This window comes from Apodemus sylvaticus, chromosome 7 (genome assembly GCF_947179515.1).
Source record: "Apodemus sylvaticus chromosome 7, mApoSyl1.1, whole genome shotgun sequence".
NCBI classification, from domain to species: Eukaryota; Metazoa; Chordata; class Mammalia; order Rodentia; family Muridae; genus Apodemus; species Apodemus sylvaticus.
In genome coordinates, this window is record NC_067478.1 from 57,409,198 (window position 1) to 57,433,919 (window position 24,722).

The 24,722-nt window shown below is 46.8% G+C and overlaps 1 protein-coding gene and 1 pseudogene across 1 annotated transcript in view; both read left to right on the top strand.

Annotated features, from left to right (window-relative positions):
* Cgnl1 (cingulin like 1) overlaps positions 1-24,722 on the top strand; it is a 157,559-nt gene that overhangs the window by 100,518 nt on the left and 32,319 nt on the right. Inside the window, exon 9 of the mRNA XM_052187858.1 lies at positions 24,429-24,635. Within this exon, the coding sequence (XP_052043818.1) occupies positions 24,429-24,635 (207 nt within the window). The remainder of the gene's footprint in view (positions 1-24,428; positions 24,636-24,722) is intronic.
* Positions 3,279-3,832, top strand: LOC127688840 (60S ribosomal protein L18a-like; annotated as a pseudogene).

Consider the following 24,722-nt stretch of genomic DNA (forward strand, 5'->3'; position numbering starts at 1 on the left):
TAAGAGACTAATTGATGAGAAAAATGGAGGCATTTTTCCAGAAGTCCAGGAATGTCTTAACCAGCCGATAAGCCCTGCTTGTTAAAGTGAAGCCGATAACCTGAAGGACTTCAGAGCTTAGCCTGGTGAACTCTGGGGAACAGAGATAAGATAAGGAGGGGAAGATCCTGGAGGAAAGCTGCTCTGGAGAGCAAGGGAAGGGCTCAACAAGCAGCATATTCAATAAAAACCAAACCCGGACAGCTTTCTCTTTTCTTCTTTGTCAAGTCTTGAAGCCAAAGATGTGACTCTTTCCAAGGAGATCATTATAGTTATCAACAGAGTTATGTGTAACAGAGTTTGAGAGCTGTGCTCTGTCTGCTATTGAGGGGGAACAGGACGCTCTACTCTAGCCCAAGTCTGTTATAAAAGAGAATCGTTAACAGCCTTCAAGAAAGAGGTCAGTGGTCTTGTGTAATCGGATGGAATTTAGTGTCTCGTATCTGGTGAGTCACAGTGGCTATGGAGCCCATGCTCGGGGCAGCAAGACGCAGCTTAGATCCTGGCTATCTGATTTGAAGCACAACACAGGTTTGCCACGTTACTGATAAGGAATATAACAGAGCCCACCCCACCAGTCTTTCCCGAGGATAAAAGCAGGGCGATACATTTAATGGTTGACAAGGACTGGGGAGATAATGCTTGTCAGTAAAATGCTTGCTGAGTTTAATCCTGAAAACTCACCAAAACAACAACAACAACAACAACAAAAAAAAACCATGACATGGTAAAGAGTTCACATGATCCCAGTCAGGAAGCTGGGGACCGCCGGGTTCCTGGGGCTCACTGGTCAGTCAGCTTAGCTACTTGGTGATTTCCAGGCCAGTAAGAGCCTGTCTTTTTTTTTTTTTTTTCTAAGATGGTGCCTGAGAAATGACCCTGAGCCTATGATCTGGTCTCCAAATAACATACACATATTCACTTATGTGCACACACATGCATGTGCTCACACATATTTATACATGCAAACACAAAGATGTTTGGCATCATGTGCCTGCCACACTGGAGTCTCCCATAGGTAGGTGCTCTGGAGATGAGAGAGGAGAGAATGAGTGCTCTCTACACAGCTGCTGCCCTAAACTTCCACGCATCTCAGCTCTGGGAGGACTGGGGGAGTGGGATGTGCTTTCACCCCATTCAGCAAATAGAACAGACCAGCAGACCCACCCCGTAATGGGAAGTCCCATGACTTCTGCCTCTACCTGGTCCCTGTGCCTCCCCTTGGGCCCACATCACGTTTCATTTGCTGGTGTGGGTCTGGCATTGGAAACAGAAGGCTTGTAAGTGATTTTCCCAGCCAGTACAGGCCTGAGGATCGTCTGGCAAGGCTCTGCGCGTGCCATCGTGAGTCTGGTAACTTTAAACAAAGGGTGCTGGTAACAATAGTCCAACAGGGAAGCATCCCTTTGGCAAGAGGTCTGTGTGTGTGTGTGTTCACCTTGTCTGCCCTGGGAGGTGGAACTGGCTGTTTGCTTTGTTGAACAAAGAACAGGCCTATTTGGGCTGGAGGAGACCCACGGGAGGCGGGATGATGGGAGGCCTGACAAGGTTCCTCTTGGTTTAAAACACACTTTAGGAGAAGCTGGCCTACGTCTGTCTTCCTTTCTCAGAGAGGAAAAAAAATGGCCACAGTCACAAGCTTAGTCTTTTATCCACCAAACAAAAGTCCACACAAAAGGGTCATAAGAAAACTGGCCTTTTAAGCCCTAGGCTTGGGTGTCATAAATAGAAAAAGGATTGGGGACAGCAGCTCATCAGAGTGGGTTAAAAAAGAGCCTATAGGTTGTAGAAATGGGGATGTTCCACAGTCCTGGACACAAGGGTGGCCCACACATGGAGAGGGGGATATAGACTCTCATGATAGTTTACAGACAGAGTCTCATGGAGGCCAGGTTGCCCTAGAACGCCCTGTGTGGCCACAGGTAACTTTTGACTTCTGATTCTCATGCCTCCATCTCGCAAGTGCCTTTGAGTATGCTAGGCAAGCACTCTACAACGTGAGCTACGTCCCCAGCTCCTCACATGGTGGTTTTAATCTTAAGGCCATGACCAGCCAAGCGTGCGTGCCAGGAAGTGAAGATTTGGGTCAGTGCACAAGGATGCCTTGACAGGGTGACCTCCCTGCTGGGAAGAAGCACAACAGAAAAGGGAGATGCATCTCACAGCACAGGGAGAGGTGTCTCACAGCACAGGGTACCTTCCAGGTTCTGTGCCGTCAGCTTGATGCCAGAAAGAATGTATGTCGTGTGGCATTGGTTAGCTTCCTCATCACTATGAGAAAATACTGATGGAAGTAACTTAAGGAAGGAAACGTTGATTCTGGCTCACTGTTTGATGGCTCACAGTTTAAGGGTGTGGCCCATCTCGGCAGGGAAGACTGGACGGCAGGAGTGTGAGGTAGTTGGTCACACTGCATCCAGTCAGGAAATGGTGATCCATGGATGCTGGTGCTTAGCACATTTTCTTAATTTCCTTTCCAGTCAATGACCCAAACCCAAGGGATGGTAATGCCCAGTTAGGGTGGGTTTCCCACCTCAGCTACCCCAATCTAAAAATTCTCATACAGACATTTCGAGAGCTCTGTCTCCTAAGTGGCTCTGCGTCCTGTCAAGTTGACAACATTAGCCACTGCAGTGTGCTTCCCACCCCTGATGATAAGAGACAGTAATGGTCGAAGTATACGAGAGATAAAAAGGGAGGATCTGCCTTTCCCAAGCTCCTGCTCTTGACAAGTTCCCGTTTCATCCGTCTGTACCACCTTCTGTGCCTGGTGAGGCCATCTCCTCTAAACAAAATGAAGGCTTCTCCCCCACCACCCAACCCCTGCAGGCCGTATCTCCACTGTGAATACAGTGCCAGTTGCTAGACTTTTTCCATCACAGCTTCTCAGCTGTAGTAACTGACACAACAGTTTAATATGTGGTTGGTTGTTGTTGTCGTTTTATAGTATTTATGCAGGTCAGTAAACCTACAACTGTGAAAATGTCACGGTGAGTGGGGCTGGGGTCACAACCAGTCTGGATGGTCAGGGACTGTCTCCTTGACATGTCAAAGACTGAAAGGAAGCTTATGAGGAAGGGAAGGTGACAGGTAGTCCTCCAGGCAGAAGTTCAAAGTCCCTGTGGTATGAAGAAGTGTGATGAACCAGAGACTTTAAAAAGAACACGAAACCTGTTTTTTTTGGTTTTTTTTTTTTTTTTTTTTTTTTTGTGACTGGCGGTGAATGAGCACACAGTGCCATGAAGGCGTCGGGCACGTTTCAGGAGTACAAGGTGGTGGGCGCTGCTTGCCAACCCCAAAATGCCATACACCGCCGCTGTACCGTATGCGGATCTTTGCACCCAACCATGTGGTGGCCAAGTCCCGCTTCTGGTACTTTGTGTCACAGCTGAAGGAGATGAAGAAGTCACCCGGGGAGATTATGTACTGCGGGCAAGTGTTTGAGAAGTCACCCCTGCGTGTGAAGAACTTCAGCATCTGGCTGCGCTACGACTCACGCAGTGGCACTCACAACATGTACCGAGAATACCGCGACCTGACCACCGCTGGTGCGGTCACACAGTGCTACCGAGACATGGGTGCCCGGCACCGTGCCCACGCACACTGCATCCAGATCATGAAGGTGGAAGAGACTGTAGCTGGCAAGTGCCGCTGGCCAGCTGTCAAGCAGTTCCACGACTCCAAGATCAAGTTCCCGTTGCCCCACCGGGTGTTGTGGCGCCAGCACAAGCCACGCTTCACCGCCAAGAGGCCCAACACGTTCTTCTAGACACAGAGACCCACTGAATAAAACCTTCAGACTCAAAAAAAAAAAAAAAAAAAAAAAAAAAAGAACACGAAAGAAGAGTGAGTGATGAGGAGGAAGGGCAGAAGGTGATGCTGAGAAGGGAAGATCGCCTAGGACCGTGGTCCAAGAGAAGGAAGGCCTTATCCTGAGAGCACAGGGAAGCTGGTGAAATACCTAAGGCTGAAGCAACATGATCTGACTCCTGACTAAAAATCATCTCAGGCTGGTGAGATGGTTCAGCAGGTAAAAATTCTATACAGGCCTGATGATTTGAGTTCAGTCTTTGGAACCTGTGTAAAAGAGAAGGGAACTGGCTCTAAAAAGCTGTCCTCTCATATTTGCATGCACACTTGTGGTTCATGTGCACACACTGAAATAACACACACACACACACACACGCACACATATATATACATACATACATACATACACACATATATATATATACATACATATATACATACTCACACACAAATATACATACTCACACACATACACTTGCACACATAATCATACACATATACTCACATCCACCCTCATACATACATGCAACACTCATGCACACATACACAAGCACACATATACATATACACTCATATACACAATAGCATATATTGGTTAATAGCTACTTTTTGCCATCCCCCTTTATGCAATGAAATATCATGACCAAGACAGCCTACAGAAGCGTTTTTGTGGCTTATGGTGTGACGGGGGGCGCCCATAATGACTGGATCACGGCAGCAGACCACGGAGCAGAAAGATGAGAGATCACACCTTCAGTTACAGACAGAAAGCAGAGGCGGTGGACAGGGTGAGCTGTCCACTCTCAAAGTCCTCCTCCAGTGAGGTGCTTCCTACCCTACCTCAGTGGGGGACCTAGTGTTCAAATATGTTAGCCAATGGGGGGGGCATTCTCATTCAAACCACACGTTAGCAAAAACAAATAAATAGTTTAAAAATCTCTCACTCTATTGCACGGGAATGAGTTCAAGAGGATAAGAGAAGGTCGGGCAGGAAACTAGCGAGGAGCTCATGTTTTTGTCTAGGAAGAAAATGTGGGGAGCTCGAACTGGCATGAAGGTAGCAGAAGGTAACCTGAAATGATGCTTAGAACTGCTGGGGTAACGTTAAATGTTGTTTTATTACTGGACTCTCACAGTCTTTAATACATAGGCAATGAGCAGGTTTCACTCTCTAAGGAAGAATTCTAACCTGAGAATTTTTCAGAACTATAGCAACAGATTAACAACTTTTTTTTTTATTATTGGTTTTTTGCTTTTTTGTTTCTTCAGATAGGGTTCCTCTGTGTAGCCCTTGCAGTACTGGAACTCAATATGTAGCCCATGCTGGCCTCAACTCAGAGATCCATTTGTCTCTGTCTCCCAGGTGCTGAGATTAAAGGTGTGCACCACCACCACTGGGCTTAAAAACAAATTTAAAAGAATCATTTATTTGATGTTGGCATGTGTGTATGTGTACTCCATGCTTGCAGTGCCCATGGAGGCCGGAAGAGGATATCAGATTCCCTGGAACTGATGGGGAACTGGGAGCTGCCATGTGGATGCTGGATACTGAATCTGGGTCCTCCAGAAGTGTAGCACATGCTCTGAAACACTGAGCCCCGAGTAACTTCTTTTTTCCTCTAAGAATCACCTATAGTATCTATAGTCTGTGAAACACTTCTGGGGAAACCGGTTATATAATTCCTGGGTGCTTTCCACGGAGCGTACAACTAAGATCTGCAGCCAAAATGAGCCCAGTTCACCACACAAATAGGCTGCATTTGATTTGGGGTTTGAACTGAAGACTTGGACAAGGTTGGAATGAATATGTAGACTGGAGTCAGTTTAGGAGGGTAATAGAGGCTGGTGTCTTGATTCTACATGATTTATTTATTCTAAAAGTGACCCTGGGTTCAGAGCTAAGCTTTGTCATAGTGGATGTTTAATTCTGCAAGATCATTGTGAAAGACCAGTGCCAAGATGTGTGTTAGAATTGGGGTGTTGAGCTTTTAGAAGTGAGAAGGTAGGAAGCTGGACGTGGTGTGTGTGTTCACGCTCCAGTGTACATGTGCCTCTTTCAGGCTGAGAAGGAAGCATTATGTGTTTTTCTTCACACCCATTCCAGTTGGTAGTTAGCCTCTGCAGTCAGGGTGTAGGTCAGTTGGTAGAGTGCTTGCCCTGGTACACATGAAGCCCTGGGTTCAATTCCTAGCACTACATAAACTAGGCATGGTGGAACATACCTGTAATCCCATCACTGAGGAGATAGAGGCAGGAGAATCAGAAGTTAGGGTTATCCTGGGCTACATAGCAAGTTCAAGGCTAGCCTGGACTATATGTGACCTTGTTTCAAAAACAAAACATAAAACAAAGGAGAGGGGCCTGATAGGCTGAGCCCAGGTTCTCAGCCAGAGAGAGGGTCAGGGAGCAGGATGGGGTGGGGGTGGGGAGAATGCAGGGTGGAGTGAGGTCCCCCATCCCTCCTCTCCTCGCCCCATTCAGATCCTTCCTGAATTCAGTTGGAGGCAAGGCCTTTAAGATCTCACTGTAGCTTGAATTCCCCTGTGTCACCCTGAACAAGTCGTTTCTTCTCTCTCTAGACTCCGAGTGAGTCTTTGTAAGCTGTAAACTACTGTCTCAGAGTCATCAAGTGGAGCAATTGCTTCTCAGTTAAGTAAGACCTTAAGCCTCCCAGTGAACGGTTGATTGCTTAAAGTCTCTAAGGAATAAAAGCCTTTGGGGAGAAAATGTGTAGGGTGTTCAATTCACACATTCCTCTGAAATTCAGGCCTCCTTTCTGAGGTGACAGCACAGCCAGGCAAGGGCCCCTTAAGTGTTTGTGGGGGACTGATTAGCGATTTAGAAAGTAAACAGCACCCTAATGAAGGAATCTGCTAATTGGAACCTTCATTTAGGGCTGAAGTTTATTTTTTATAGAGGGTGTTGAGATGTTGAAAGAGCTTTCTCATAGAGACAGAATTGTAAATTGAGGTTAGGTTCTCAGTTCAGCTAGCAAAAGTAGATATAACCTATGACACAGCCAGAATGGCGTTTCTTAACCAAGCTTGGTGGACCCCACACACCTGCCATTTCCACCTCTGGGAGGCAGAGGCAAGAGACTGAGGAGTTGAAGGCAGGCATGTGCTGGATAGTTTCATGTCAACATGAAAAAGCTGAAGTCGTCTTCCAGGAGGGAGCCTCCATTAAGGAACTTGCTCCGTAAGGTCTGGCTATAGGAAATCTGTATGGCATTTTCTTAATTAGTGATTGGTGGGGGTGGGGAGGGTAGCAGCCCATTGTGGGTGATAGGTGCCATCCCTAGGCTGGTGGTCCTGGGTTCTATAAAAAAACTGAGCAAGCCACGATGAGCAAACCAGTAAGCAGCATTCCTCCATGCCCTCTGCACCAGCTCCTCTGGCCAGGTTTTTTTTTTTTCCAGTTTCAGTTCCTGTCTTGTCTTCCTTCAGTGATGAGCTACAGTGTGAAAGTGTAAACCAAATAAATCCTGTCCTCCCCAGATTGCTTTTGGTCATGGTGTTTCGTAAAAGCAATAGAAACCTTAGCTAAGACAGACCCTGTGTCAAAACAAAACAAATAAACAACAATAAACAAACAATAACAACAAAACTAATAGAAATGGTGCAGGGGATAGCTCAGCTAATAAAGTGCTTGCCTATAAGCATAAGGACCTGTGTTTGATCCCAGCACCTATGTAAATAGCCCAATGTGGTGACATTTGCTTAAAATCTCGGTCCCAGGAAGATAAAGACAGGAGGATCTATGGGGCACTCTGGCCAGCCAGCCTATTAGGATCTGTAAGTTCCAGGTCATGATAAGGTGAATAGCTCCTAAGAAATGAAATAGAGGTGGTCCTCTATGTATGCATGATGGACTCCCAACAAAAAATCCTAAAACAGCTGGCTGGTGATGGCACAGGGCTTGAATTCTAGCACACTGAGTTTGTGTTAGCCTGATCTAACAAAGGGTGTTCTAGGACATCCAGGATTACACAGAGAAACTCTGTCTTGGGGAGGAGGGAGGAGTAACCAAAATACAAAAGTAATGTTACGTGTTTTGCACACACCACAGGGTGTGTGTGTCAGTGAGTATGTATATGCTAGGTGAAAGCCATACAGCTAGACCCTTATAGACTTCTATCACGACCATTGAGTCTCTGAACTTAGACTGTAAGTGACCAGTGTGCCAGGTACTGGACAAGCCTGGGTGTGGTCAGATCCCAAGCTTACCCTGGACTCACATACTAGTTTCCATTTTGTAAACTCTCAGGCTGTCCGGGGTTTCGTCTTTGTGCCTCTGCCATCCAGTTTGACAACTAAGTTAAGTGATTTGACCTACCCAAGCCCTCCATTTCCTTTCTCAAAAGCAAAGACTTACTGTACAAGCATGAGAAATGAGTCCCTAGCTCTACCCAAAAGCTGAACACGGCCATACATGCCCATCAGTGTTGGGGGCAGAAACAGATGGAGCTCAGGAGCTCAGGCTGGCCTGGGTTTCAAGTTCAGTGAGAATCCTGTCTCATGGGAATGAGGCGGAGAATGATGGAGGAGGACATCCGATAACCTCCCCGCTCTAAGTGGCACTCCCAGAGGTTCAGGCAGTGAATGACCTGAGCATCGTGCCCTGGTCAGAGCTTTGTCTTTGGGTAGTACATTTAGGAGTTCATCTGGGGCATGTGGTGAGCTAGGTCCCTCATCCAGATTCCAGACACTGGGCAGGGTGGTTGATGAAGGTCATATAAAAATAGTGTCACTTCAGGTGCAAGTCACACCAAGAAGTCAAGTTTAACTTAACTGCTAAAGGGCTGTATTGAGATATCCAGGATCTCTACAAAAAGTATATGAGGGCACGAGGGTCTTGGAGGGTCAAGGGAGGGAGGAAGAATGGCCCAGGAGTCAGAGGAGTCAGACAAGGAATGGGAGATGCCAAGGTGATGTGCTGGCTCTCCCCATGGCTCCTGCAGGATTGCTCGCCGAGGGCATCCTGAGACCAGTCCCACAGAAGTCTATGTGCCTTGGGCAGCTGGACTTTGGGTTTGGACTTCAGTTCAAGCCCCAGTTTTGATTTTGCCCTCACTTGTGTCTCTGAGGGATAGGACTGTTTTATCAATTGAAAGATTCTCACAACAGGAGTTAGCTGGCAGTCAGGATGACAACGAGGCTCTTTCAATTGTTTTGATTTGGGGACAGATGGTTGTTGGGGTTTTTGTTGGATTGTTTTAGGATTCCTGGCTGGTCCTGAAGTCACTGTGTAGCTCATGTAGACTTTGAACTTGTAATTCTCCTGCATCAGCCTCCTAAGTTTTATAGAGATTTTAGGCCCACAGACTTGAGCCTTACACTTGGAGAAGCAATTAGTACTACATGCACCCAAATGAAGGAAAAAGCACCTTGGAAAGTTTAACATAAACATAGTATGATAGGGTGGCCTGAGGGGCATCTGAGAGTTGGCTTTTGATGTTTGAAAAAAACAGTCTAAACCAGCCTTCCTGGTTCCTTCCCAGTGGCACAGGATATTGGCTCAACACGGAGATATATCCATGGCAGAGGGGCAGAAATGAGAAGGCTCATCCTCAGAGATTGTCTGTCTTCCCAGCCCTAGAAATAGAGGCCAAGTAGCTGCTCTTCTGACAGAGAAATGGTGGGCAGGTTGGACACATATTAGAAATTCCAGTTAGTGCTTGAGCTTGAGAAATTAGGTAGCTCAGATAACTGACATTCTCTCTGTCTTGGAGACAAACCCACTCTGCCTTGCTTAACTTACCTGCAGAAAGTTTGGTAGGGCAGAGAGAGGAAGTAACCGTTATCTGCCGTGTTGATATAATTTTCTCTAGCACATAAGCCATGACCTTGAGACTAGTAGACCATGGTTAATTAAGTTGTTTAAAAATGTACTTTCTTTGTGCGAGTGTTTGTTCACACTCCACAGCACACATGTGGACGTCAGAGGACAACTTTCAGGGGTCGGTTCTCTCCTTCCACCATATGGGTCCCAGGTTTGTCATTAAGTGCCGTAGCCTGCTAAGCTCTCTCTCTGTTCTGTGCTTAATTTTCTTGTGTATAAGTTTATGGTCTTCCAGAATGATTCTGTGCATTGTTCAACTCCGGTTTCAGCGTGTATAGATAGATACTCAGTGGTGAGCACTGAAGTCCTCACTTGGGATCCCTTTTCTCACATTTTATGATTGTACAAATGAGGTTTGCTTGCTTTGGGTCAGTCAGCCCCAGAGGCCACCCAGGACCAGAATAAGGAGTCTCACTGAGTCTCTGGTGTTCTTTGACGGCACTTCCAGAGGCATGCTTGGGAGGCCTTAGGACAGAGATAACCCTCTGCTACTACAGGACTCAGCCTGACTTGCTCTTCCACTGTGACCAGAGATTCTGAGACAAAGGGCAGATGTTCCTGTTTGGTCTATTTCTCCTCACAACCCCATGGTAACCCAGGCATTGTCAAAGCTGGGGCTAAGAGGAGCTACCAGGCTTTGGGGTCCCCAATAGTAAGTCAGTTTAAGCTTCCTTGAATAAGGAATATCCCACTAACTAGCCTCAGGGACGGGCTAGGTGTCTGCATGTGGTATCTATATGGGCGCCTCAAGCAACAGCTCTCCTTTTGGGCTACTCTGAGCATCTTTGAGGTTATGCTGGCATTCAGCATCCCCAAGGTGGAGTGATGTGGCATGGGATATCTCAGAGGGCCCCTGGCAGAGGAACCTAAAGTGGAGGGCACACATTACAGTCTGGGTCTTCCTTGCTTCACTGGCCCATGAGTGTCCTAGGGCTGGCTGGGACAGACTGGACAAAGGGCTCTAAGCAGAACAGTGGGGTGTGTGCTGACTAAGCGGCCACCTCTGCTGCGAGTGCCTTCATGGGCTCTCACATGGAACTTTTGAATCCGCTCTGAGCAGAGACATCACCCCCTGATATATATATATGTATGTATGTATGTATGTATATATACGTATATGTACGTATATATACATACATACACATACATACATACATACATACATACATACATACATACATATATATTTCAAGGAAAAGGAGCCTGGTTTCCCGTGGCTGGCACATGACCAGAGCAGGTTGCTGGCAGTGATGTGGCAACTGTGACCACTGCTGTGATGTGGCCTGTGCTGCACAGCTGTCCATTGTCCCCTACTTAACACACACCGCAGCCCCTTCTCCCAGGACTCGAGAGAAGGATAACTGGCTAGCACAGAGTCTCGTGGCTCTGCTAAGCGACAGAGGCCTTGAACCCAAACTTAACTGGAGAAACCCCGTGCTCTTTCCTCATTATGTCCTTTTGGCTTTTGGGGATGAAGCTTGGAATGGACTTGAGTTTTATTCTCTGTCAACTTGAGACTGGCAGTCTGGGCCTGGGAACAGAAGGTCTCTGCATGGTGAGATAAGTTAGATCACCCTGCAGTACTTAGTGGGCCCACAGCTCAGTGGGTGAACTGAGGCACACTTCTCGCTCTTGCCACATCTCTGGTGTGTGTCAAGGCAGGTGAGGAGGGGCTCTTTTGCTCATTAGAGTCCCATGTGTCTAGCCTCTGCTGTAGTGAGAGGGAGTGCTGCACTAATGGGTCGTGGGGTCTGTACTAGGATGTGGTGCATGCCACCTTGTGTGTGTGTGTGTGTGTGTGTGCGCGCGCGCGCGCACACGCATGCATGCTACATATATGAAGGTGCATATGTATGTATGTAAGTATGAAGTGCAAGTATCTGTGTGTGAGAAGTACACGTGGGTTGTTACAGTGGTACATGTGTGAATGCAACCGTGAGTCTGTGTGTGTGTGTCTGTGTATGCATGTGTACACGTGTGCATGATGCATGTATGGATATCTGTGTGGATCTAGATGTATGGGACCCAGAGGCCAATCTTGCATCCCTCCAGTGCTGTCTCCTTTTTTATTTGAGATCACTGGGTCACCAGGTAGGCTAGGCCGGCTTGTAGGGAGCCCCAGGGACCCTGCTGTTTCCTCCTCCCCAGTGCTGGCCTTAGGGCTGTGAGCGCCCACACCTCATCCAGCTTTAACATCTCTTACTCATTTTTAGGACTTTTTACCTTCTAAACTAGCAAAGTATGCTTTAGTGATTACCCTTTCCCTCCTCCCCTCCCCATCCTGGTACTCCCAGCCTGTGGGGAACCTCCCAGCTCCCCCTTGTTAATGTTCCACGGGTCCTTTTGCCCCCCCTTTACCTGTCCTTCCTCACCTATCAGCTTTTCAAACGTTTTATTTATATTTATATATATATATAAATATATATATATATTTGTATGTGTGTGTCTCTGTGTGTGTGAGTGTGTGTGCATATGAATGCAGGTATTGTCGGAGGCCGGAAGAACCTCGGGAGCTAAAGTTACACGTTTGCAGCCATCTGATATAAATGTCGGAAACAAAAGTCATGCCCTGGGAGAGCTTCAAGTGCCCCTTAACTCCCGAGCCTCCTTTCCAGCCCCCGGCTTCTTCTATTTTAACTGGGTTTGAGGGGATCAAACTCGGATCCTCAGACTTGGGCAATAAGCACTTTAAGGACTGGGTTTACTGCCTGAGCTTTCTCAGGCCCACTTCTTCTGTGTTGGGGGAAGAGGGGACAAAGCCAATCCCATGGTCACCCTTGACTTCAAGAGGACAGGGCACAGGGATTTACATGTACCAGGAGGGCAGGAAAGAACTGGAAAGAGTGAGGGTAGCACATTCATGGGGTCTCTGGTCAGCACGCAAGGTGGCTTGTTCTGCAGAGTGGCCCTGGGGGCACTGCCCTAGGAAGGCTTTGCAAAGCCATTCTAGAGTGGCCCTGGGGCCTTGATTGGACTCCTTCTCTCCACCCCTATGCCTTTTCCTGTTCTTCTAAGGAGGAAGGTGGGATTTTGTTACTCGGAATAAGAATCATGCCTATAGCCTGCCTGGCTGGGAACAGTTAGGCCAAGGGAACAGAGGCCAGAGTCACCTGCCTCCTTCAGGGCCCTGCCCAACAGGAAGTCTGTGATTCATGCTCTGTAGCATTGGGTGTGCACAGTAATTCCTTCCTGGACTCTGTGGGTTGTTTACACAGTGACTAGTGATTTGACATTTGGCACTCTTATCTCTCACTCCTCTTGATCTGTGCAGGGAATAGAATGCCACTAGTGTTTTTAAGGAAACCAAACTGTGACTCTGGCATTGATATGTAGAGGAAAAAAACCCTCAGAGTGAGCAGGTGGCCTTACCTGGGCCAGGAGAGAGCCCTGGCATTGTTTTCCAGGCTGGTTGGTTGGAACTGGCTGCTGCCCCCTGCAGGCTGGCGTCCAAGGAGTCCAGAGAACTTCTTGAGGCTTGGTAGGAGCTGCTCTCTCAGTTCTGTCCTCAGGAGCTGCCACTTGAAGTTAAAGTGAGAAATAAGTAACGTTCACCCTTATTATGTAAGGGGCTGTAGGACTCAGCCTTCCCGCTTGTGAACAGCCCTGTCCTAGCCTCTCTTCATTCCCAATATGCCGTCAGTCATTTCCTTTGTCCAGCTGAAACCTAGGATGTAAAAAAGACCATTTGTTAATGTTCTGAAAGGTCATTTGTCCTAACTTGAGGGTACTAAGAAGCCTGGATATAAAAGTGGGACCTCTGGGTTGAGAGCTCTTGGTGTGAGCATTTTAGTTTAGGGCTTTTTCTTTTTTTTTTTTTTTTTTTTTTTTTTTTGGTGGGGGATGGGGTTCTCAGGTAGGCCCAGCAGACCTGGAACTTTGGATCGATCATCTTGCCTTCAACCTTCCGAGTGATGGGATTAAAGGCATGTACCACTGTACCCAGTTTATGAAATGCTGGGGATGGAACCTAGAGTTCATACACATTAGGCAACCACACTACCAACTGAGCTAGAACCCCAGCCCTGTAGTTTGAATTTTATTTTATTTTATTTTATTTTGTTTTATTTTATTTTATCTTATTTTATCTTATTTTATTTGGGTTTTTCGAGACAGGGTTTCTCTGTGTAGCCCTGGCTGTCCTGGAACTCACTCTGTAGACCAGGCTGGCCTCGAACTCAGAAATCCACCTGCCTCTGCCTCCCAAGTGCTGGGATTAAAAGCGTGTGCCATCACTGCCTGGCACATTTTGAATTTTAAAAGTTGAATGATTTCCACTTATTTGAGTTGGTCCCCAGTGTTTGTGGACATGTGGCAACAGAGCAAGAAGGTAGAAGATACACTTCCCAGGTAACAAGATCCGTGGGGAAGGGAGATGTGTCACGTGGTGGCTTTGAAGACCTGTGTGGCTCCAGGCTGAGCCTTCATCCGTGTGGGATACTGGACTTACTTATATCCTCTTGAGAAATTCTGTTCAGCTTGTCCAGCATAGGCACTGATGGCCAGTGGCTTGTGACTCCCCATAAGCTGCTGTGGGCTGTCAGTGACCAAGCTCATCTCAACCCAGAGCCTAGCCTCTGTTTTAGTTTTATTGTCCTGCTTCCATCTTGTTCTTCCCTGTGATGCAAGCTCAGAAGCATGGCGTTGTCTGGGTGGAGCCTCTTCCACTGGCATCTCCTTGCAGCTAACAGCAGGGGATGCTGGATTCTAAAAACAGATGCTTCATGTGTTGGTCATAAGGTTTGCTTAGACCATTCCTCTTTGGGAGGAAGAATATGTCTTATAGATACGACATGGGGTTCTTTTTACCTTCCAGAAACTGAGAGAACTCAGAGAAACTGGAGAACATTCAGCAGATGTTTCTTTTTAAAGAGATGATGTTCAAAACAAAACAAAACAAAACAAAACCAACCCACAAACCTGGGGGCAGAGGAGAGAGCTTAGTTGATAAAATGCTTGTCTGTAAGCGTGGGACCTGAGTTAGATCCCTCAGAGACCACACCAAAGTGGGCGTGGCTCCTTCCCTTGCTGTTATGGAAATGTCCTTCACAGGGCACAGATCTACCATTTTAATTAATTTAAATTGTGTAGTTAAAGGTTTTATTTGTTTACAACCAGAGCACCCAACGCCATGCCACTAGCTTATTGTCAGAGCATCTCTCTCTCTCTCTCTCTCTCTCTCTCTCTCTCTCTCTCTTGTCTCTTTCTGTCTCTCTCGTCTCTGTCTCTCTCTCCTCATTTTCTGTCAGTCACCAGCCTCTCTTATGTCTCTCATCCGGAAAATTCACATGAACAAAATCATACGTTCAGACATGAACTCCTGAGCACATGGTCTTTGGGGAAAATCAACATTTTCTTTATTTGGTTGAGAGAGTTTTTAATGGAAGTTACTCTTATTATCATCTTGAGTATCTGAATGTGTTTATTATGTGATTTAAATGACAGTCTGTGACAGGAAGTTTGTGAGCAAGTATTTTGTGTGTGTGTGTGTGTGTGTGTGTGTGTGTGTGTGTGTGTTTGCCTCCATGAATATATGGGCATCATATGCATGCAGTTCCTACAGAGGAGAGCATCAGTTGGAACTGATATTACAAGTATCTGTGAGCCTCCAGGTGGGTTCTGGGAACTATACCCAGATTCTTTGCAAGAGCAGCCAATGCTTTTAACTGCTGAGCCATCTCTCTAGCCCCAAATATTAGTATGATTTTATTATAGTTTTTGTCTGGATCCGTGTTTAAATTATGAGTCTCTCTGAGAATAAATCTTGTAGTTTTTTTTTAACCTCTTAAAATAAAACATAACTTATTTATTTTTACAAGGAAACAAGTGTGTGTGTGTGTGTGTGTGTGTGTACACCTTATCATTGTGTGTATGTGTGTTTGTGATGTCATGATGTGTGTGTGGAGGTCGGAGGACAACCTTGTGGACCTGCTTCTCTCCTTCCCTGTTTGCATAGGTTCTGGGATTGAACTCAATTTGTCAGGGCTTCTACCCACTGAGTCCGCTGCAGGAGACCACAAACATTTTTTAAGCTACATAATCATGAGTTTCTATAGGAAAGCCCCTGGAATAATTAAGTAAGATAAAGGGAGAGCAAGAAGTATCTTTTCGGTGGTTCTATATGCAGGAAAATGACCACTTTGGCAACAAACACACAGAATGAGAATACACTTTTCTGGAAGCTTTGTCTATTTAGCCTGAGGTATAGTGAATTAGTAACAAGAAGGGGAAAATGAGCTGGTGACTTCATTATACTGGAGCAGCAAGAAGTTGCCTGCTGTCTTGTGCTCTAGGTGCTGTGGCGAGGACGCTGAGACTTGGCCACAGATGGAAATGGCCTTTGAGAGTCCTAGAAGATCAAGTTTAGCTCCATGATTGCCAAATACTGCCTACTGAATTTCCTTCCAGTCCCTAAAACTATTAAAAACTGCAGGGACACAGAAACCAGCCGGACTGGCCTTGTATGCTACAGAGGAAGCTGATGTGAGTTCAAGACTTACCCAGAGCATTCATAAAAAGACTAGCAGGGTCTGGTCTGAATGCCATAGCTGACACAAGGAAACTTCAGAAGGGCCTCAGGGATCTTGGCCTTGCAATCAACTCACCCTTAAAACATCAGGACTTTTTGAGCATAAAGGACTTGACCAGGTGATCTCAAGCCAAAGTGGGTCCCAGATCAGATAGAGTGCAGGAGAGGCCAGTGACATGGGCGTCACCAGCCTGACCCAGGACTTGTTAGAGATAGCATCTCAGGCCATGCTCTAGACCTTGAGATGGAATGAGCAGTTTTTGGGTGACTCTTATGGTCATAAGAACTAAAACCACCACAAACTCTGACAGTGAAATCCACAGAGAACTAGAAAAGGGATGGAGGAAACCTTTTGTTCCTCCAAGACACAGTTTCTCTGTGTAGCCCTGGGTGTCCTAGAACTCACTCTGTAGACTAGGCTGGCCTCGAACTCACAGTGATCCACCTGCCTCTGCCTCCCTGGTACTTAGATTAAAGGCGTATGCCACCACTGCCCAGCCTAAGGTAAGGTTTTGAAAATAACTAAATAGCTCACCTTCATTTGGGTAGTGAAGACAATATAAGGGATGTGACTTCCTACATCTTAGAGTGAGCAAGGGATTCATTATCATCTGTCAGGCTGTCATTGGGCCTAGGAGAGCAACCTTCCATCCGGTGAGCTGAGCTGGGGGCCACTGGGTACCTCTCAGCCCAGCTACTGCAGCCTCAACACTCTGGAGTGTGGGGTGGCCAGTGGCGCGGAACTGACAAGCCAGCATTCTGTTCCCTGGCCTCCAGGCCTCCGGGCCTCCACGCCTCAGCTGTTTGCCCTCATTCAGCAGAAAAGGGAGACAGGAAGGAAGCAAAAGCTGGCTGTGGCAGAGGGCGTGTTAATTAGTAAAGCCCGAAAGGTCTGCGTATTGGTTCTGGACTGGGACAAGCTCAGAGATCCTGGTCGTCTGCCTGATGACCATGATGACCATGACCTAAGCTCTGGAAGGAAAGGGTAGTCAGCCCCTCAACCAAGCAGAACACTTGAGATGTAGCCATTGGTTTGCTGTGCTAGAGCTTTGTGCTTGTCGCAAGTGGATGTGTCATCCTGTTCCAGGGGTTAGGGAGATGATCCTGAAGTGCAGATTAACTCAAGTGGCACTGGCCAGCAGTCATCATTTGCAGTGCACGGTGACATCAGACAAAGACCAGGATTTGCTCTTTCCGTGGCACAGTAATTGCACACCTCCCCCAACTCTGCCCCTCACCCCTCCTGCCGCCTTTTAAATTAGTAACTAGAGCACGTGGTTGAGCGTGAAGGATCTTAAAAGTGTAAATTCAGCAGCAGTTCAGCACATTCACATATGTTGCTTGTCCTTAGTCACCATTCGTTCGCCAGACCCACACACTGGTCTAGGTGTTTAATGAATGAACCAGCCAGGAAACCTGACTTGCCCTTTAAATACCTTAGGCTCATTTCTGCACAGCACCAGTTACTCTGGAAAGGCCAGATTTCCAGCTCTTCTTCCAAGAAGTGTTAGGGCTGGAGAACTGGCTTAGAGGTTAAGAGTGCTCGAGCTCTCCCAGAGGACCAGAGTTCTGTTCAGAGCACTGACACTGGGTCATTCACAAATGCCTATGAGTGTAGCTCTGAGGAGGTTCCCAACCTTCCTATGACTGAGAGCCTTTAACACAGTCCTTTTACTCTTGTTGCTATTTTATTACTGTAATTTTGCTACTGTTATGAACCATAGTGAACATACCTGATATGCAGGGCATCTGATATGTGACCCCCACCCTCAAGGGATAGTGACCCACAGGTTGAGAACTACTGCTCTAAGGGATCTTTCTACATTAACACGAGTACAGGAGCATGTACACACACACACACACAAAATCTGTTTGTTTGTTTGTTTGTTTGTTTTTAACATGTAGGTTTGAGGAACAAGATGGTTCAGTGGGTAAAAGTCCCTGCCCCCTAAACTTAAGGTCCTGAATTTAATCCCCAGAACTCACGTGATGGAAGGAGAGTACTGCCTCCTGCTAGTTGTCTCCTCACTTCTGCATGAACACCATGGCGCATGCACAACACCAACACACACGATAATAAATAAAAAGATGTGTAGGTTTGATTTGTGGCTGGTGAAATGGGCAGGTATGGCTTGAAGCCAGGGCTTCAGTGGTAAGCCGGGTGACCGTCCTCTCTTTGGGGAAACATATGTAGATATCGTTGGACTGCTAATAAGAGCACCCATTGTGGGAGCCAGGATTTCACTCAGCTGATATCTGCAGCAGTGTGTGAGGCAGTAAGCTCGGTCCGTGTATGGGTGAAGAAGGGGAGGCTGTGGGCAAGAATGGAGAACAGCCTGGAGTCGTGTCACCCCCTCTCACGCCTCCTTCTGCCCTGTCAGGCATTTCCCCAAGCAGAGGCGGCAATTCCGTTCTGCAGGTGCTTTGTGATCGTAGTGAGTTTCTGTGCAGAATGGATGAGGGAGAGGGAGGCTGGCAAGGATGCTAAGGTTAGCACGGAACCTTTCTTGGATATCAAATGTGCGTGATCATTAATATAAAAGGAGACATCAAGGGCTGGGGAGATAGTTTGCCTGGCAAGTGCTAGACGTGAGTTTGATTCACAGAACCAATGTGAAAAAATCTGGCTATAGTGTCAGGTACTAAAATCCTAGTGCCTGGGAGATGGAGACAGGGGGATGGATCTCTAGGGACTGGCTGGCCGGCTACTCTAGCCTACTGGTGAGTTCTAGGATAATATGAGACTCTGTCCAAAAAAAAAAAAAAAAAAAAAAAAAGGAAGAAGAAAAGAAAAAGAAAAAAAAGGTGCTTCCACACGTGACAGCGTATACATGCACACTCCTCTACCCTCCAGCCGCACCCCTCCCTTCCAATGCTATGTCATAAAGTTAAAATGTTACACTGGGAAAGGCAAGATTTGTAAAGGAGAAGCTGAAGCAATAAGAGCTGTTATCCATAGCCCCTGGGCTTTCTCTTTCATCCCACAATGGGTTTCTCCACCTCAGGGTGGGTTGGTATAAACGCTGGAGGGCTGGAGGACCGTCATTGCAATTCCAAGATGCTGGGCCGCCTGCGCCTGTTTGCCTCCTAACCACTGGTGAGAAGGAATTGCTTCACACGTAACCAGCCTGAGAGAGCTGTGTACGCGTTGTTTGTACAGCTGCTGCCGGCCTCCAGCTCGGTTCCACTATCACTTACAGTGCAGAAGGGCCTGAGAACAGGCTGGGGAAAGGTTTCCAGAGGCCGGAGGGGGTGAGAACGTGCCCCATTGTCCTCCAGGTGCCCGTGGCCAAAATGGTTGAACTGTTAAAAGGAAAGGAACCATGACTCCACATTGCCTTTCTGTGGATCAGAATTGAAATGCCGTAAGCACCCTTGCCTTTGCTTTCCTTTAGCCCCACGTCCCTTCCTCAGTCTGTCAGTTCAGAGTGAAGCCAAGCAGACACATAGCCATCTTGGGCACAGAAGGGCCTGGGTGGACTGCTCTGCCCCTCGCTTGGTTTTCTCTACTTCCTTCCTTCTCCAGCTGCATAGCACCCCTGAACTGACAATACTGAGTGACATTTAGTACGGTTATAGGCTTTTATGGTTGATCTTTCCTGTTTGTTTTTGTTTTAATGAGTCTCGCTTTGTTCCTGGCTGGCCTAGAACTCACTGTGTAGACCAGGCTGGCACTGAACTCACAAAGATTCACTTGTTCCCCAAGTACTAGGATTAGGGGAGTGCATCACTGTGCCTGGCCACTAGCTTTCTTGTTTTTTGTACCATTTTGCACATGCATAGGCTGTGGTACTTGGAGAGGTTGCTGTGCAAAGGAAATACCCCTTGTAACTTCAATAGCTACTAACATGTTACCTTCTAGACCCTCAGGCCAATTTTTAACCCAACTAGCCTTGTTTTCTGACTCTTCCACACTGTTACCAATGCCACCATACACTGTTACCAATTCCACCATACACTGTTACCAATGCTACCACAGTTACCAGTACCACTACACACTGTTACCAATGCTGCCACACATTGTTACCAATGCTGCCACACTGTTACCAATGCTACCACACACTGTTACCAATGCTACCCAAACCTTTGTTACCACACACTGTTACGGATGCCACCACATGCTGTTACCGATGCCACCATACACTGTTACCAATTCCACCACACACTGTTACCAATGCTACCACACACTGTTACCAATGCTACCCAAACCTTTGTTACCACACACTGTTACGGATGCCACCACATGCTGTTACCGATGCCACCACACACTGTTACCAATGCCACCATACACTATTACCAATGCCACCACACACTGTTACCAATGCCACCATACACTATTACCAATGCCACCACACACTGTTACCAATGCTACCACACACTGTTACCAATGCTACCACACACTGTTACCAATGCTACCACACACTGTTACCAATGCTACCAACTGTTACCAGTACCACTACACACTGTTACCAATGCTGCCACACACTGTTACCAGTGCTACCACCCTGTTACCAATGCCACCCAAACCTTTGACCTTGGCTGTCTCAGTCTTACTGCAGCTTTTAGTCATGGTCCAGGCTTTGAAAATGACAGTAGAAGAAAAGCCCCTTTGTTCCATGGCCACGATAATAGCATAGGGGTTTGGAGTTGCCGGAATGATGGGACTGGGGTTGTGTTTGTTGACTGTGACTGCCCGGATGAGTGAATAAGATGAAATGATAAATGGCAAATGCACAGCTCTGCAAATCAGAAGCTCGTGCCTTGGGTGCTCCCTCTGATGGAATGGTCTCTCTAATCTTGCTGTGGCATCTGGACATAAGATGAGTCATGGAAATAGCCCCAGCACTATAAATATGGCTGCTGTGTCTGCACAGTGACCTCTGGGTCAGCAGAGGTTTCCTATACCTGAGACCTTTGCCACATGCACGAGACCCAGACATCACTATGTCTGGAAAAGGTCATGTGGGAAGTGGGGCAGCTGGGGGTGGGGCAGAGCTTTTCTATAGCACTTTCTTCGCTTGTCTCTCTCTAGAATGACTTTGATACAGGACTTGCCTTGAACAAAGAAAGGGTCCAGGCTTCGTTTATTCTTAGACGCCAGGACTGTTGTTGAATTAGGTATGGTTCCAGGAAAGGGGAAGTTTGTTTTGTGGTCTTTTTATAAAGTAGTGAGCTGGGGGTGATATGGGAACTGGAACCAGAGAAGGTTTCTGGAGAGATTTGCCAACAAAGGCTTATGTTAAATGTTAAACTATTTGTAAACACAGTGTGGTTTACCACTCCGTGAACCACACTGAGAAAGGCAAATTAGCACTTTGCAAATAATCAAAACAGCATTAAGTGCAGGGATATATACATGCTCCCCTAGAGGCAAACACAGTCTGTGCCACTGTGAAGGCTCAGGTGGGGTGACCCTGCCAGCTTTGAACTTACAGACCAAGTGCCCTTCTCTAGCAGGCCAGGGTGTGAGTCGGGTCCAAACCAAGGTTAAATCAGGTCTGATTTTCAGCATCCTTCTTTTTTCTGAGATTCCAGAGGAGTGAGAATGGGCTGGCTCCATGTGTTCATTCCTTCAGTGAAAGGTTTGGGCAGGGATCAGGGCTCCCTTTCCTCTCAGTAACAAGGCTGCAAACCCCTGTGCTCTGGGGCTGAAGACACAGCTCACAAGTTGAAAGCACTTGCTATTCTTGCAGAGGACCAAGTCTGGTTCACAGCACCCACTTGGCTGATTACAACCACCTGTAACTCCAGGGGAATCCACCGCCCTCTTCTGGCCTCCTCAAGTACTGCATGCATGTAGTACACATGTGGGCAATCACTGATACACATTAAGTAAAAATAAATCTTTAAAAATAATGAGACCTGTACTCAGGGCTAAACAAACTGTCTTTGCTCACTATCCCTACTCTGTCTCCAGGTTTTCTGCCATCTGCCTTCCAGGTCAATCATGCTAAAAGAAAAAGAAAAGAAAGACATTAACCTATAATTCACATAATATACAACGCCGTGGTTTATAGTGCATTTACAGGGCTCTGTGGTCATTGCTATAGTCAGTAGAATGTTTTCATTAGTTCTCAAATGAAATGCGTGCCCATCCACAGACTCTCTTTCCCATATCCTCCTCTAGCCTTAGCCAATCATTAAGCTGTTTTCTGTATCTTTAGATATACCATTCCAGAACTTTCCTTCCATACCTATCTAGGATCTTTCACTTAGCATCGTGTTTCCTGTTGTAGCCTACACCAGCATTTTATTCCCTCTTGCACTCATTGTTTGGATCGCCACATTTCCTTTACCCATTCCTTCATCAGTGGGAACATGAGTTGTTTCCATAGGAGACTATGAATAATGAAGTCTTGAACATGAGTATATACATTTTTATATAAGTGGAGGTTTTTATGTCTCTTAGGATTTAGAGAAGAGTGACCTTGATGACCTCAGGGAAACTTGGTTTAACATTGCTTTGAAGAGCTAACAGCTTATATTTTCTCAGCAGTGAATGCGAGGTTTAGCTTTTCCGTGTCTTCCCTAACACTAAGCATGTGTGGATGGTGGCTTTGATTTGCCCTTGCCTAGTAACTAATAGCAGTTCTTCATGTGCTTGTTTCTTTGGAAACAAATCTATTCCTATCCTTTGCCTATGTCAAGAATGGGTGGTTTTCTGGCCGTTGAGATGCATGCCTTAGATTTCAGCACCCGGAAGGCAGAGGCAGGCAGATCTCTGTGAGTTTGAGGCCAGCCTGGTCTGCATATTGAGTTCCAGGGCAATCAGAACTGTGTGAGAGATGGAGTTTGGTTTTTTCGTTTTGTTTTTGTTTTGTTTAAGTGGTTTATCTTTTTATTATGAAGGTGAAGAATTCTTTATTCTACTATGATCTGATTGGTAAGTCTTTCTTGTTCTGTGGGGCACCTTGTTTTGCTGCTGCTGCTGCTGCTGCTGCTATCTGCAGCACTGTGAAGGTTTGTGACTTCCCACAGGCTACTCTCATAGTGAATGACAGGCCCACAAACTGGAACTCCAGTCCTAGGAGGCTATCATGCCCTCTTCTGGCCACCTTGGGTATTTTACACTGTACATAAAACATGCAGGCAAACACTCTCACACACAGACATCTATCTGTCCTTTTGTCATCTGTGTTTTTGGCATTATAGCAGAAGGACCTTTGTCTAGACCAAGATCACAGGTATTCATTCCCGTGTCTTCTAAGAGTTTCAACAGTTTTAGTTCTAGAATGTAGTTGTAGATTCATTTTGTGAAGGGGTGCTGTCTTCATGTACTTAGTTTGTTACAAGGTCATGTGTAGCCCAGGCTAGCCTCAAATTCATTATGTAGCTGAGGACAATTTTGACCTCCTCTTCCTCCTGCTTGTCCCATCTTAGTGTGTCACCACCCGTGTGTGCAATGCTAGGGACCAAACCCAGGGCTTTATGTACACTGGGCAAGCATTTTACTAATAGAGCTGCTATGCCCCAGCCTACCATTTCCCCATCTTTAAGGTGGGATGAGAATAGGGTCTAGGCTCCTTAGAAGGTGGAGAGCTCATAAAAAGGGCGGAGCATAAACCCACAACTCCGCCCTGACCCGCACCTTACTTAAGAGCAGGTGACAGGCAGCGGGTAGCCGGTAGGCAGTCATTCACCCTGCCTTCTTCCTCTGACATTTAGCTTGTTTTGTCAGCATTGAGTATTGAAATGATTCCCTCAGCTGGGTGGTGGTGGCACATGCCTTTAATCTCAGCACTCATGAGGCAGAGGCAGGAGGATCTCTGTGAGTTCAAAGCCAGCCTAGTCTACATAGTGAGTTCTGGGACACGGGGCTATTACATAGACAAACTGTATCTTGGAGAAGGAGAAGAAAAAAAAGATGGAGGAGAAAGAGGAAGATGAGGGGAAAGGGAAGGAGGAGGAGAAGAAGAAATGATGATGACGAGAATGATGGTGATGAGTCCCTCAGACCTGCTAAGCAAGTCTACTGCCATGAAGTTACATCTCCAGCTTTTTAAAAATCTTTAATTTTGAGATAGAGTCTCTCTAAGTTGCCTAGGCTAGCCTCAAATTCATCAACTGTCCCAGGCTGGCCTGGAATTTTCAATCATCCTGCCTCATCTTCCTGTTCCTGGGATGGCAGACATGTGCCAGAAGGTTCCAGCAGCAGCTTCCTCCACGAGTTGGAGACCACCTGTGAAGACTCCGCTCTGTGTTCTCTTGGTAGAATGTTGAGGTCCTGGCCAGCAGGAGCAACTCGTCAGAGCAGAACCAAGCAGAGGCTGACCTGCGCGAGAAAGCGCTGAAGGAGGAGAATGAGAAGCTGCGGGGAAGGGTTGCGGAGCTGGAGCGCAGGGTGGCCCAGTTGCAGAGGCAGGTGGAGGATGTGCAGGGTGACGAGGCCCAAGCAAAGGAGACTCTCCGGAAGTGTGAGGTAAGGCAAGGCCTTGGCCGGGGCTTGGCAGCTTGCAGCCCTCTTTCCTGAAAGTGATTTCAGTGGTGGGGCAGGCTGTCAGGATTT